General features: G+C 39.8%; 1 protein-coding gene across 2 annotated transcripts in view; it reads right to left on the reverse strand.

The window, feature by feature from the left end:
• Positions 1-15,450, reverse strand: part of Srbd1 (S1 RNA binding domain 1) — a 178,517-nt gene that overhangs the window by 18,089 nt on the left and 144,978 nt on the right. For both annotated transcript variants that reach the window (XM_034514629.2, XM_076942403.1), the window contains exons 17-19: positions 12,140-12,246; positions 9,941-10,117; positions 5,953-6,099 (exon numbers count right to left, since the gene is read on the reverse strand). In XM_034514629.2, the coding sequence (XP_034370520.1) occupies positions 5,953-6,099; positions 9,941-10,117; positions 12,140-12,246 (431 nt within the window). The remainder of the gene's footprint in view (positions 1-5,952; positions 6,100-9,940; positions 10,118-12,139; positions 12,247-15,450) is intronic.

Below are 15,450 nucleotides of genomic sequence, written 5' to 3' on the forward strand. Positions count from 1 at the left end.
GGGGGGGGGGGGAGTTTGCTGTGACCTATATACACCATGATCTATCTAAAATGCCTAGTAATGAGGAAGTAACCAATTAAGGTTTGCTCTTTTTACCGATCTATCAACAACTCCTTAAATTAGCTTGAACTATAGTCTCCTCTCTCTAACCTGTTAAAAACCCTGTCCCATTTTTACTGACTGAACTACTTAAATGTCTATTGAAGATGCCACTATCTCATTTGTGTGAATCTACAAAACATCCCTTTCTGGAAATGAGTTCTCCTCTGCAGCAAAAAAACACCGGGAGTCTCTAACAATTAACATTATTGTCTTCCCTTCAGTTCCTGGGAGTTTAAATTCTTCCTATTTTAGTATGCAAATTGAGGGAGTACATTACCTCTATTCATCTTTATAATCCCCAGACTCTACCACATTTCAAGTGTTGAATAAAATCATACCAACAAAACCCATGGTGTAAATATTGGAACCTTAAGGAATATTAAAAAATTAAGGAAACAAGGCTTCCCTGAGATAAGAATTTTAAAAGAAGGCCCATCTTACAAAATAAGAATAAAAAAAAATCAGTTCCTAAACATTTTTATTTTCAAACTATAATACTATGAGCAAATACAAAAGATAAACAATAGAGATTAAGTTTTCAGCTCATCCAATGACACACTTCAGCATATCAAGAACCCAACAGGCAAACAGGAAAGAATGAATCACACAAATATGGAAGAATAGTGAAGTCAGGCCTCTGCATCTACAGATATAGCCTGCAAAAAGTCAAGTATAGATAAAAAACATTTGGGAGGCTGAGAGGTAGCTCAATGGTTAAAACTCACAGGAACTGGCTGTGTTGAGTGTCATTTAGATAAAGTATGTGAAAGCCAGAGGTCACTACTATGGCTCAGGACTAGACAATTATACACCATGGATAAATAGGCAATTACTCATTTCATCTCCAAATTTCTAAGGTTAGGACTGGGAACTGTACATAATAGAAATTCCCTATCAAATAGTCTACAACTGTCTTGCTTCTGGCCAAGTAGACTACCCCAAAAGGAAGCATAGAGAGCAGTGAAATCATCAGTTGGGCATTTATATTCCACAGGTGGAAACTGGTTCTTGTGTAACAGGAGATGAAGACTACTCTAGCATGAACACTGTTGACAGGGTAACAAGCTAGCATGTTACTTAGCAATGGATGTGAAGAGACACAGCAGCTTCCTAACCTTTGACAAAGCAGTACTATTTTTAAGGATCAATCATAAGAACCTGGTCGGTGGTAGATGAAACACTTACTATCCTTAGGTATGAGGGTACCAGGGTTTCTGAATCCACTTGACCTTATCAAGTTTTCTGTCTGATGGCACGGTCAGTCCACTGCCGCACAGGACTGTTGGTATCCTGACAATGAAGAGTGGAATCACCCCACAAAGAACTATTTCTAAACAGGTCAGTCTACATTTTACTATTAACCTTTTTCCTCTACCTCTAGTTAGTGGGTTAGAAGAGAGGTTGAAGCATTTAAGAACCTAAAACAAAGTGGGTTTTGAAAAAAATCTAAGCCTACAGATAATTCTTGTGATATTTTGGTGAAGAATGTGAATGTTTTTCGCCTTGTCTGAAGAGTCTGCCTGAGGCTAAGGTGAAAAGATTCAGATTGGTTGTATTGAGGGAAAGGGTCTCAAAAAAGCCTAGTATACACTCTGCCCTGTGGTTCACTCTTATGAAGTCTTTTAATCACATATAGCAAGCTTAGAAAGGAAAAATACAAAAAAGTGTGGTTCAAAGAGTAAAGGGGCACCAAGAAGTGAAACGGACCTAAATCCTGTGTTCAAGAATATCAAATGGAATTAAGGGAGTGGTGATCTACGGGCAAGATCTATCTAGCTAAACTTACTGTTTATGGGTTTGCAGTTGAACAAGGGATAGTTAGGCATTATGACCAGCTTATTGTTTTCATTTGGGCATAAGGAGATAAACTGACAAGGGAGAGATTGTGATGACTATTCTCAGTTGTCAACTTAACTATATCTGGAATGAATTACAATCCAGAACTCATAAAGATCTTGTGAAAAGGAATTAAAAGCTTAGATCCACTCACGGTGGTACAAATCATTAATCTTAGGAGACAGAGGCAAGCAGATCTCTGAGTTCAAGGCCAGCCCAGTACAGAGCAAGTCTTAGGTTAACCATAAAAAAGCTTAGGTGAAGAGATAGTAGTATACAACTTTAATTCTAGCACTCAAGAGACAGGCATACAGATCTGTGAGATCAAGGTCAGTCTACAAAGCAAGTTTCAAAACAGCCAAGCATAGGATGTGAAGGAAACCACTGAAAACAGAAAGCTAGTGAAGATGTAAACAGAACAAGAGGCCAGCAAGTAGTAGAACATGCACTTTCAAATATATGAATCTATCTTTAGAGTCAAAAATAGAAGGTGGGACAGCCGGTAGACAGAAAGGATTCTGTGATAGAAGCAGGCCTGGGAGTATTTGCCTCAGACATGAAGGAGAGATACATGAGAGTTGAACAGAGGTGATCAGCCACATGGGAAAACTTAGAAAAAAAGAACAGGATAATTAACTTATGAGCTAGTCAGGGAAGAGCCCAAAGTTTATGGTTTAGGTATTTATAAATATATTTGAGTCTTAGAGTCATTATTTCTGGGAACAGGGGTATGGGAGGAAAAACACCACTCAACAAGACATTACATGAAACTCAGAAGACTCTGAACTTTTAAACATTGTTGAGAATGTGATGGATTATAAGGACTTGAAGTTGTACTAAATGTATTTTGCATTATACTGTATTTGTTATGGCCCTCAGAGGGTCATGTGTTTAAATAAGCCTACTGGGGCCAGGGAGTGGAATATAGTAGTTTGAATGAGCTTACCCACGGGAAGTGGCACTATTAGGAGGTGTGGCCTTGTTGGAAAGGTACGGCCTTTTTAGAGAAAGTGTGTCACTGTGTAGGCGGACTCTGAGGTTTCTGAGTGCTTAAACTTCAAATGGTGTAAGAAGACAGTCTCCTTCTGGTTGCCTTTGGCTCCTCCAGCACCATGTCTTCCTGCATGCTGCCATGCTTTCCACCATGATGATAATGGACTAAACCTCTGAACCTCTGAAACTGTAAGTCAGACCCAATTTACCTTTATAAGAGTTGCCTTAGTCATATTGTCCATTCACAGCAATGAAGCCCTATCTAAGACAAATTATTATCACTAAATTACAGCTAACCATCTAATGAAATAATATCTATATTTTAAATATGAGGGATATATACTCACAATAGAAAACAAATAGTAAAATCTTATAAACTATATTACCAATAGATTAAATAAACACAAAAATGCACATTGAAAGGCATTGGGTTGTACAATATAACATGCTAATTAGATTCTCATAAAGATGTCAGAGTTATTAAAACAAAAGTCTATGAATTCTTGTGCCTATATACATCTATGCAAACAACAAACATTAAAAATACCATTGCTCTGAGACTGAAATATTTCAGTCAAAAATGGTCAAAAAATAGGAGCTATGCACTGAGCTGAGAACAAGACAAGAAGGATCCTCTCCTTTTTTTAGCTCTGTATTGAAGGCTGTGGTCATTGCAAAATGCAAGACAAAGAAAGAAAAGCATGAAGATTAAAATGGGGGAGGTAACATTTTAATCTACTTGCTGATGTCCTAAATTTGTGGGTTCTGGAAGAACACACTAAAATTAATACAAGGATTTAACAGGTTTACACTATACAAAGTTCACACTGGAACAGAAAAGCCGTAAATTTGAAATTGCATTTATAATATCATTGGAAACACTATACATTAGCACATCACAAGGAACTGTGCATAGAAAAGTAAAAGCTCTGCTTAGAAAAATGAAAGAAGACATATAGAATGGAAAGTCAGAGTTAGTTAACTTTTACTTTTTTGTTTGCTGAGTTTCACTGAATGTGAAATGTGCTGCAGAATTAGTTTTGGAGACCAAAGTTACAAAAGCATTTATGAGAGTAAGCAATAGGAAAGGCTAGTTAATTTTTTTCTGGAGCTCTTAATTCCTCAGGTAGGAGAATAGACAGACTGTAGAGTAGTTTTACAATGGAACATTCCTCAGCAGGGAAAAAAAAAAAGAATGGAACAAGTTATCAGTGCCAATCACAGTGAGGTTAAATCTTAAAGTATTATTACACTGGGAAAAGAAAGACGCTTGTGGGCACACCTGAGTGGTGACATATTTTAAGAAGTTCTAAGAGCAATGAGCTAAATTTTACAAATATCCCAGGGGCTGGTTTCAGCAGGTCTGGCTTCAAACGAAGGAACTGTCTAGGGATGAAAACAATAGTTTATTTTGTTCTTTAAGTCTGAAAGGCTTTTAGACTACATCGATATTGGTATTTTCTAAAAGTCAGAAAATTCACACTTAAATTGTAATTTTATATATATATTACAAGAAAAAAACAATAACCCTAAAGAATTATTAAACTATGCCTGAAGAGCTTACTGAAAAGTACACTTCGGTGCTCTTCCCAGGTAAGATGGTGAATAAACAGACGGACAGCCACGGACAGATGTGTGGAAAGGCAGGTGCAGTGCATGCCAGTATCAAGATGCATGAGTGGAGGAATTCCCTGCACCTGTCAACGACTCTCATCACCATTATCAAACTCTGAAGAAGGCAGACTGTTGTGGTATCTGTGGAAAGCTTCATGTCTCCTTTTCTGAGTTACTCCTGTGCCTTTATAACTGCAAACAGTTTTAAAGAAAGTAAGTTCTCTTAGGGTTCTATTGCTGTGAAGGGACACCAGGACCAAGGCAACTCTTATAAAAGCAAACATTTAATTGGGACTGGTTTACAGTTTCAGAGTTTTAGTTTGTTATTGTGAGGACGGGAAGCATAGCGGTGCACAGGCAGACATGGTGCTGGCGAAGAAGCTGAAGGTTCTATTTGGATGCACAAGCAGCAGGGAGAGACTGTGTGCCACATTGGGTGTAGTTTAAGCATAGAAAACATCAAAGCTTGGCCCCACAGTGACGCACTTCCTGCAACCAGGCCACACCTCTACAAAATGGCCCTTCTACAAAATGGGTGAAGCATTCAAACACTTGAATCTATGGGGCCATTCCTATTTGACCTACCACACAAGCCACTGACATTTACCAAAGTGAGCAAATGCAAATCAAATTTCAAAGCAATCTCCAGATTCCATATTTCAGAAGCAAAGTAAAAACAAACTGGTTTTAAAGCCACTACTGTACAATCTAGTCAGAACCTTAGGAACTTTTGGTTATATAGCAAGTCATAGCTTTTGAACTAATGGAAAGTTTTAAAGATAACTAAACATGCAATAAAACATTGTTTTTGGGTCAGTAAGTGAGTCTTGCTGCCAAACCTGCTGACTATTCAAGACCCATGTGGTAAAAGGAGAGCTGATTCTTCTTGCCAGTTGTCCTTGGATCCCACTCCCCACATGTACAAAAATACAAATAAATATAGTATTTTTAAAGTTGTTTTCTTTGAACACTTTACATTCAGCTTCTCTTGTATTGAAATCATCTCAGTATCGTTCTCTGTTAATGTGTCTCACTGAAAGGACATTGGGCTCGATCACCCGACGGAGTAGAATTCCTCGGGAATGTTGGCTGTTTATACTTTCAAAGAGCCCAAGTTATACAGGTGCTAGACAATGGAGTCATGCTAATTTCCAAAACAGACAGAGTACCACACAATTTCCATTCCACACATCTCTCCCCTAGAACCAGGGCTTACTAGTTTGACACAGTTCCAGGAATTGTGGCTTCCCTCCTCACTGCCAACTCAGCAATGTAGAACTTCTAAACACCTGTTGTCGTGTTAAGCACAGCCTTGCATATCGGCTCTCATTATGCCCATACAAAGGTCATGTGCTGTACCAAACACACTGGGCACATGGAGCGATCTGGACCTGGCCTCTGCCTCACCTGGATGCTACGTCATAGGATTCCGGATGGATGCAAGTCTGGTCCAGTGGGTTTGGTACGAAGGTGACATCTGCTTTGTTCTTCTTTTTGCCCAGCTTCTCATTCGTAGCTTCCTGGCTCTGGCCTGAAGAGTCAGTGTGCTGACTACTGCACTCAGTAAAACCATAATAAAACACATTCCAAGACAGGAAGTTGGGTAGAAAAACAAAGAAACTTTGATTAATTATATGCTTAGTTCTCTGCTATGCAAAACACAGACGAACCACTCACTTCACAAAATTACCACATCTTCCTTATAACACTATTAACTCAATTTCTGTTACTCAAAGCCCAAAACATTCTTACATGATTCAGACCTTGCAACTAGGAAAATGAAGGAATAAATAAAATTATCACCATCATAGTAATATAACAAAGATGGTTTCTCAGAGCTGAGGAAAGTCAAGCTCCCAATAGAACCTGAGTGCAGAATGGGACCGTGAAAATAGATTCATGTCTGACATATCAATGGGATACTTCAGAATATCTATTTGAAAAAACAAGACGATGGCTTTCAAAAGAATTTGAAAACTCTGTATCTAAAGATAAGGCAAACCAAACCAGATTGGCATCAAATTTCACACTGCAAACAGGAGACATCAGAACACAGACAAATAACCTTGAAGGTATAAAGAAAATGCCCTGACTGTGGAACCAAACTATCACTGAATTGGAGGACAAGCTGAAAATATCTGCAGACATGTAAGAGCTTTAGAAAAATCTATACAGTGTCTCAGGAGCTCTTTACAAAGAGACCCAAGAGAAGCGCTGATTAGAAATAGGAGCATGCACTATAGTAACTGTGGGAAGTACAAATCCAAAAGTAAATACACGCTTATAAATATTATTAAAATGTACATGTAAAATTGAAATAGTGCTACCTACGTGTGTGTTCGTGCGTGTGCACACACACACACACCATGAAGGAAAACAAAGCTAAAGAGAAGCAGGTTGGGAAACTGAGAAAAGTCCTAAGTATTTAGCCTTTTTAAAAAAGGACAGAGCTGCTGAGTAACTCCAGAAGTCAGTTCAAAACAAAGTTGAGAATAATCACCAGGAGGACAGATGTGCAACTTTGAAGCCACCAAGAAAAGATAAAGACGTGACAGGAAAACAAGGAGAAACATAAGGACGAAATCTGTTCACTAAGAATTCAAGAGAGAACATCAGAAAGCGTAATGGGAAAAATATGGACAACAAAAGATTCAGTGCAATTAATTAATACGATACATACAGATGTATCAGAGTTAGACTGAGGGAAAGCATGAGACCAGCATGTTTACAAGAAGTAATATCAGTTAAATGCACAGCAAGAACAAAAATAACAGCAAACACACTCTTGTAGGGACAAGGAGAGCAACAATGCTAGCAACTAGGAAACTTCAAGGAAAAAATACCACTGAGGTAGCAATTTATATGATATTCTTATTAAAGGCATGAACTGTCTAGAAGATATAACAGTCACAAAAAATTTCAAGTACTGACCTCAGTTGAAAAATATAAGGCTTTAAAACAACTCAAATGTTTATCAGTAAGTCAATGAAAACATGAAATTATAGCCCATCTATAATTTAATTAAAATATTCCACAGGCCTTGTAGAGAATGACAGGTCTTGTAAGAAACAAGAATAGCAATCTGTACAGAATGCTTGGGAAGAGGTACAAATAAAACAAAGTTTCAAGTAGTCACAAAGCACAGACCCTCTGCTCATACTTAACAGTAAACACCACACACAAAGGTGACATGGAAACACGTTTACAGTGTGGAACTAAGCACAAGAAACTCTTGAAGTGAGACAGCAAGGCCCAGTACACTTCTTATTTCTTTTAAAATACTATGTGAGTTTTCTGACCAAGCTTTCAAAAAACAAACTTTCAAAGGATTATTTTATCTTCAACAGTGTTCATTTGTGGCTTCTGAGTTTTGTGTATGTGGTGTATTTGTGTGCAGGGTATACGTGTGCGCATGTATGTGCTTGTGGAGGCTAGGGCTGGGTATCGGGCGTCTTCCTCCATTAAAGTCTCTTACTTATTTTTCTGAGACAGGTCTTTCACTGAACCTGAAACCCACCGGATCAGATAGGCTGGCCGGCCTGCAGCAAGTCGCATGACTGTCCTGTCTCCTCTCCCTACTTCCAGCATGGGACTGCAGGTGAGCACAGCCCCAGCTTCTGGGTTTTGTAATCTGCGTGGGAAGAAGTTCTACCAACTGCTGTTCTGCAAGAGTTCTCCATGCCTTGTGTCACATGTTCACAGTTTCCCTCTTTAACTTTAGCTCTACCATCTACCTGGAGTCACTGAAAGTAAGGAGCGAGTTAGGATGGCCGCATCCTCTGCATATACCACCTTCTGAGTTACATTTTTCTATTGAGTAATTTTCTGTAAGTATATGAAATGTCATTTTATCATAAGCTAAGTTTCAAGCATGCTATAATAAATTTGAGATTTATTTCTGTTCCATTTATCAAAACCCAACTGTTTTATTAGTGAACTTTGCAGTACATTCTACTGTCATATGTAGCTGACTCTCTCTTAAACTGTTCCAGAATGAAACAGTTTTTGCATGATCTTTACTATAATTTTGTGAAGAAGAAAAAATATTCCTGGTCCAATAATGGACCAGGAATTCTCAAAGGAGCAGATTCATAAAGGCTTTTTTCTATGGTTATAAAATGCTACTGAGTTTATCCGATTTCTTTGCTTTTGGGTAACTTGGACATACCCAAGGGAAGGATTCTATTCAGTCACACAGCTGGTGAATGGTGGTCATTATGTAGTCAGCACTGCATGTAGGAACCTCAACTCTCTGCTGCCCCTTCCCCTTCCACACTGCCGTCACACCGTGGCACCTCTTCTGTTCCCGGCCACGCGGCTGTTGTGCAGTTGCACCTCTACTTTCCCTGCCACACCCCCACAATGCAGTTGCATCTTGTTTCACATCAAAGCCGGCCCTGCCACAGGGCTTCTCATACTTGATGCTTGCTCTGATCCCTGTGCAGCTGGCACTGGCTGGCCCTGCATTTCACTTAAAACTTTGCTCAAATAATTTTCTAATGCCTAACACATCTAAAGCAACTGCTTGGCTCCTCAGAACACCACTGCCTCCCTTAATTTTGACAGCAAGTATGTATCGTTTGAAAGCATGTATTTTACTTGTTGGCTTACTGTCCTATCCAAGCACTACAACATGAATCTTGCTGACTGACTGCTGTATTTCCTGCCTAGTGCAGAGCATGCTCAACCCTGCAGTTGGCTTGGCTAAATAATGCCTGTATTCTTATGTTAATTTGGGTCTCCCAAATTGTTTGCACAAGAGTCTCCATGTCCTCACATAAAACACTGAAGGACCCTGCCCCTACTTGATTTTGGTTGATAAATAAGGATGCCAACAGCCAATGGCTGGGCAAGGCAGACAGAGGCAGGCCTTTCAGGATTCCCAGGCGAGGGACAGAGAGGAAGGGAGGAGAAGGAAATTCACCATGACCAGAGAAGGAGGAGAAGACCGATGCCACACTCGAGAAGGTGCAGGACAGAGAGGATAGCCATCATGTGAAGGAGCCAGGAGAGTGCAGCTCAAAAGGGCTACCCAACTGGATCCAGGGCAGCCAAGGTAGATTGCAGGATTTAGTAAGTAATAACTCAGGATTATTGGTGGAAGGTGGATTAACCGCATGGAGATTAGGCAGTAGCCTAGCAAATTGAGCTGTATTAGACACATCAAAATATAAAGGCTGTGTATGTGTCTTTCATTTGGGAAGGCAGAACATTGGGGTGAGTAGCATGGAACACCATATTGCTGAGATTTATATAATTATTTCAATACTACACAACCCCTATGGGGTGAAGGAATGAACAATGGCATCTAGAACTTACACTGTCAGCAGGAGAGAGAACAATAGCAGGGGAGGAGGCTGGCAGTACCACCAGGAGTGTAAGCTTTTACAGTCACCTGCAGAATGTCCGGATGTAATCCTGGTTGATTCTGACGAAGCCAGCACACTGCTGGTAGGATTTTGGACCAAGCCCTTTTACCTTCTTCAACTGTTCTCGGTTGATGAAAGGCCCATTTTTCTCTCGCCACTCAATAATATTTTTGGCTCTATTGGCATTGAGTCCTGCGATATGCCTAGAAAATAAAAAGGTAAATTAAAGTAACAGAAATAAAACTATAAAGAAACAAAAGCTTGCACCTAAAAGGATAACGGCGTAAATCACTTGGATCCTAAAATCAACTGCAACTGCACTTTACAATTTGTCCAAATTAATATTAAAAAAGAGAAAGGACAGGAAAGAGGCACAGTGCAGAGCAGTGGTGAGCCAGCTGCTGCTTGTGATACTGGAGAAACGGATGCAGCAACAGAGCATCTATCTGCCTCCGACATGGCTTACATTTTTTTTTTTTTTTTTTTTTTTAGCACACACAATTATTAGAATTGTCTGCTGGGTCCACTGATATACAAAACTAAAGTATAGAAAGGGACTTCTGTAACTTTAATTTTTTTTTTCAAATCCTACTTTTAACAATGGTTCTTTAATGTTTTAACCTCCCTTTTAGCCCACCACCTACCAGAGGTAGTGGAAAAGAAAGGGTATGGGGGAAGTGGTCCTATTTAGCAAGGTTCTTTGGAGCAACAACTCTCGTCTGTGCTGTCTAGAAATTGGCAGTTCAGCTAGTTCGGTGGTCAGCAGCAGTGGCTCAACCCATTCCTAAACACTTCACAGACACACCAGCAGTCCACTTCTATAGTCAGAATAGCAAACAGGACACAGCAGCGGTGGTACTGCCTAGTAGAGTAAGCCATGCCTCAGCCTTGGCATGAGTCAGCAGGAAAAATTCTCAGTTGTGCCTCTCACAGCAAAGCGAAGATCAGTGAAGATGCAAGACCAACAACTGTTGCATAGTAGCTATCTCTATAAGCAAGCTAAGGTCAGCCTCAGCCACTGTCCATCAAGTCAGGACAAACTCCCTCCAAACACCACACGTCCTCAGCATGTGTCTTGCCTCAGCATATGTGTCTCTATTAGCTGGCATAACTCTGCCAATCACCCCAAGTCCATAGAAGCTGGAAGCGGCAAAAAACTGCAGCATGCACCAAGAGTGTTTTGGTGCATTTCTCTCTATGGAGTCCCAACAAATGGAGCTCAACTACACAATGTAAGGTGGACCAATACATGTGCGTCCTTAGTGAAGAATCCTTCATCAAGTGCGCATATCCTCTCAGGTGCTTGCTTTAGCAGAACATTTATCTCCCATGTCTGCTTCAGCTAAACCTTCCTCACGAGTCTGCCTTAGCCTTTCACCTGTGTCCACTTCCCTAGCAAAAGACTTTTCAACACAACTGACTTTCCAAAGAACCCTTAGATTTCTACTTCAGACTTCTGTGTGAATGGCAGGGTTGGCACAAAGGCATGAAAACTGATCAATAAGGTGTTTGCTTGCTTTCAACTAAAAGATTATTAGTACAGAGAATTAATTCCACTGTGTAGCTTCAAGCATGAAATTATGACTTTTATGGCTTGGTAGGAAAGTGATATCTTAGAATACGGAGGGTATTTTTCTACTATTACAGTTTTGGTGAGAAGGATCTAGATCCAGGAACTTAATATGACAGACACACCAGCAGATCTGTATATCCAGAGCACAAGGTGAACAAAAGAGAAGAGAAGAGAAGAGGAGAGGAGAGGAGAGGAGAGGAGAGGAGAGGAGAGGAGAGGAGAGGAGAGAAGAGAAGAGAAGAGCTGAAAAAAAGGAGGAAGTCTTCTATAATCGGCAGGAGAACAGCAAGTCTGTGCTGATAGGTGACTTGCGGATCATGGAAAATCCAACAACAGACCTTGAACCCTCCCCTCTTTGGGTGACCTTCAGTTTTGACAAATGTATACAAGAGACTGGGCTAGTGAAGGACATCTACTCTCCAGCTGGGGGCGACAGCACTTTCTCAAGTTGGCTTTATTTAAATTCTATCAGTAGCACTAGTGTAATCAATGGTCACCATGAGCCCTTCATTTGTGCACCACTGAAAATAACAGCGTGAACTCTTGGCATTCTTTCCTTAAATGACACCTTCTTTGGTATAGACTGTCTATGCTTGACAACATCATACACATGTCCCCTTCTCTTAGCTATCAAGTCAAACTCTTGTCTCACCTTAACAAAACCTCAGAACAGATGTTAATATCCACTCCCACAAAGCTGACACATTCTTCTACAACACTATCCAGTGTTGCCTTGAGTAATGTCTGGGATACATCATGCTGAAAAGACAAAAGATGAGGTAGCAATCAAAATAAAGGAGATGCCATTCATAGACTGTTTATTTCTGCTGATATTTGTTGGTAGCTGACTAACACACCATGGGAAAACTTTATTCCTCTTAAGCACACTGTTAACCAATATAACTGAGATGAAATGAAGGGATCTGCTTCCACACATTCTAAACCATGCATAAACATTCATAACCACACACAAAAGGAAATGGGGGGAAAAAACCCCCGATAGACTGAAGGTGTATTTTTGGTAATGATGTTCCTATAGATGATAGCTTTAAATTTTCAAAATATAAAAGCAAATAAAAATACTTGGAATACTGCAACCCAAAAGGCTGAAATAACACTGGTGGCATATACTAAATGCTAGTAAAGATATGGCCCCAGAGTGCTCCAAGCCAAATATGTCACTCAAAATGTATTTTGATCAAATACACAAAACAAAGCAGTTTTTATGGAGGCTTTATTCCTCGTGGTTTAAATATAACTATATAAAACTTAATCAGATACTTATACAATATACAGTGTGCACTGTTAGTCAATATAAGTTATATTACAGAGAAATAAAAAATTAACAAAATCCATAGAAACTGACCCAAGAAGAAACAGAAAACCTGAGCAGATCTATCAAGGGATTCAAACTCTAGATCTTATAATAAAAAAAGACCTTGGGTTCAGATGCTTCACTGGTGAATATGGCTAAACATTTCCAAGATTAATTACTATCAGTCCCTCTTAAAATTTCCAATTACAGGAGGGACTACTTCTCACCTTCTCCTGGAAGGCCATTATTAACATAACACCAAAGCCAGACAGAGACACAACAGGAAAACGGCACCCCTTATGAACATAGGTGCAACACAACACTGGCAACCCAAAACCAACAAGAAAAGGTGCAGCAGCTCAACCAGGAACCCTTCTTGTTCCAAGCGGTGATAGCCAGTTTGCAAAAGGTACAGCTATTGATTAATGCAATGCAGATGTACATTTTTGAGTCTTTATCTGTTACAGCTCTGTCCTTTTCAATATATGAGGTATATTTCTCCATAACTGTGGTAATACTAGGTAGGAATAAATAAAAGGTGTTTTTTAACTTTTCAAGAAACATTATATGTATGTATTATACATGCGTGTGAGTGTATATGTTATAAAATATATGTATATGTTATAGGTTGACAAACATATAATGCACTTAGTATGAATGAACTCAAGAACCAGATACACATTTTAAGTTGAAAATAATCGTTGACATTTTTAAACTTTTAATTTCAAATTCAGAAAAATTGAATTATTGTATAACAGTATCCTCAGAGCAGAATGCTATTAGCATCTTAGCTAGGGCACCCAAGGCTGCAGCCACTTCTGCCTGGCCTTCCCTCCAGCTGACGTATAATCCTCTGAGCTCCCAGTGATCTCTGGAAGTGACGGAGTGCGTGTGCGTGTTTATAGTGGGAGTTGAGTCGTTCCATGTTTTAGCTACAAGGAAGATGTCATCTATAGGTGAGAGCTTTCAGGTTACAGATGTTTGGGCAACGAGTTAAGTTCCTGTGAGTGAGTCTGATTAAGCAAATTCCCTGGTTCACTGCACGCAAGTGGGCTGGAATCATTACTTTGGTCTGTTACTGGTACCCTATCTGGGATGAATAAATGCTCACCTCTCCAGAAATCAGTCATAGAAGTAAAGAGAACTTCTTTACAGCCTTCTAATCAGACACTTCAGTGTGTTTTCCAACTGAAGAGCATTGCCACACACATGCATAATACAACTATTAGAAGCAAGAACTTTATTGATACAAACAAAATTATCTAATGCATAGGCCATACTGAAGTTTTCTGGTGTCCTTATCATTTTGTACAGAACTGCCTTACCAATCCAGAATTCAACTTGGGATCATAAGCTACACTTAGTTGCCTCATCTTTACATACTTTTGCTAGACAGCTTCCAAGATGGTTTCTAATGATCCCAAATCCAACTATTCTATATGTTTCCACCAAGAATGGGGTACATCAATGACTCTTAAGTACTGTTTCCAGCAAGAATGGGGTACATCAACGACTCTTAAGTACTGTTTCCAGCAAGAATGGGGTACATCAACGACTCTTAAGTACATAAATTTTTGTTAATGTTACTATACCAGGTCTAATAAGTGTGAAAGGTATTTTTGGCCTTGACTCAATTAAAAATACAATAAGCAGTGCTGGAGAGATGGCTCAGTGGTTAAGAGCCCTGGCTGCTCTTCCAAAGGACTCAGGTGCAATTCATAGCACCCAGATGGCAGCTCACAATTATCTGTAACTTCAGTTCCAGAGGATCTGTCACCCTCATAGAGACATACAAACAGGCAAAACACTGATGCACAATAAATACATTTTTAAAACTAAAAACACCAATTTAAAACTGTGAGAAGCAAATGGAGAAGCGTGACCATGTCATACAACCTGACAACACTGTCGTCACATCCTTGGGACTGGAAACAGTTCACTCACAGCTACCTACATTAAATCTATTCTAACATTTGTGTGTTTCCTTACTAAACATACATAAAATCATGCTTAATCTTCCACTGGTGTGCTAGTCACTTTCATCACCATGCTATTAAACAGCTGACATAAACAGCTTAAAGGAGGGTTTGTTTCAGTTCATGGTTTCCAGTGTGCTGGGGAGAGCATAATAGAGCAAAGCAGCTGAAGTCAGAGCAGTCAGGAAGCAAAGGGAGGTGGGAAGGGACCAGGACAAGACACATTCCTGTGCTCACACCCTACTTTGGCTTGCTGGGTCCTATGTCCTCATTTACAGACCCCCCCCCCCCCCCGATGGAGGACAAGGCCGTCACCACAAAAGCCTTTTGCTTTGCACTTCGTTCACAAACCACCACAGGTAGTGAAGGCTAGTATTCTGTTTTCAGGACAATTTAAAAAAACAATAAGATTCTTGTAGGAAGGGCTAAGGTGTGAGGAGTAAAGAGAGGAAGAGAAGGAGAAAGGAGAAGAAGAGGAAAAGGAAGAGGAGGAGCTAAGAGAGAGCCGGAGAGGGGAGATGGAGGCTGATGTTCGATTGTCTGTAGCAGTCAAAGGTCGTTGGTATATCTTGGTTGGGTATTGGGTTACACCTCTGATTGTAAGGGTATCTATCTTGTTACTGATCATTACTAAATATATAAGCCTTTGGATAATCTAAGCATTAGAGTCTC

Source organism: Arvicanthis niloticus, chromosome 11, assembly GCF_011762505.2.
Source record: "Arvicanthis niloticus isolate mArvNil1 chromosome 11, mArvNil1.pat.X, whole genome shotgun sequence".
Taxonomy (NCBI): domain Eukaryota; kingdom Metazoa; phylum Chordata; class Mammalia; order Rodentia; family Muridae; genus Arvicanthis; species Arvicanthis niloticus.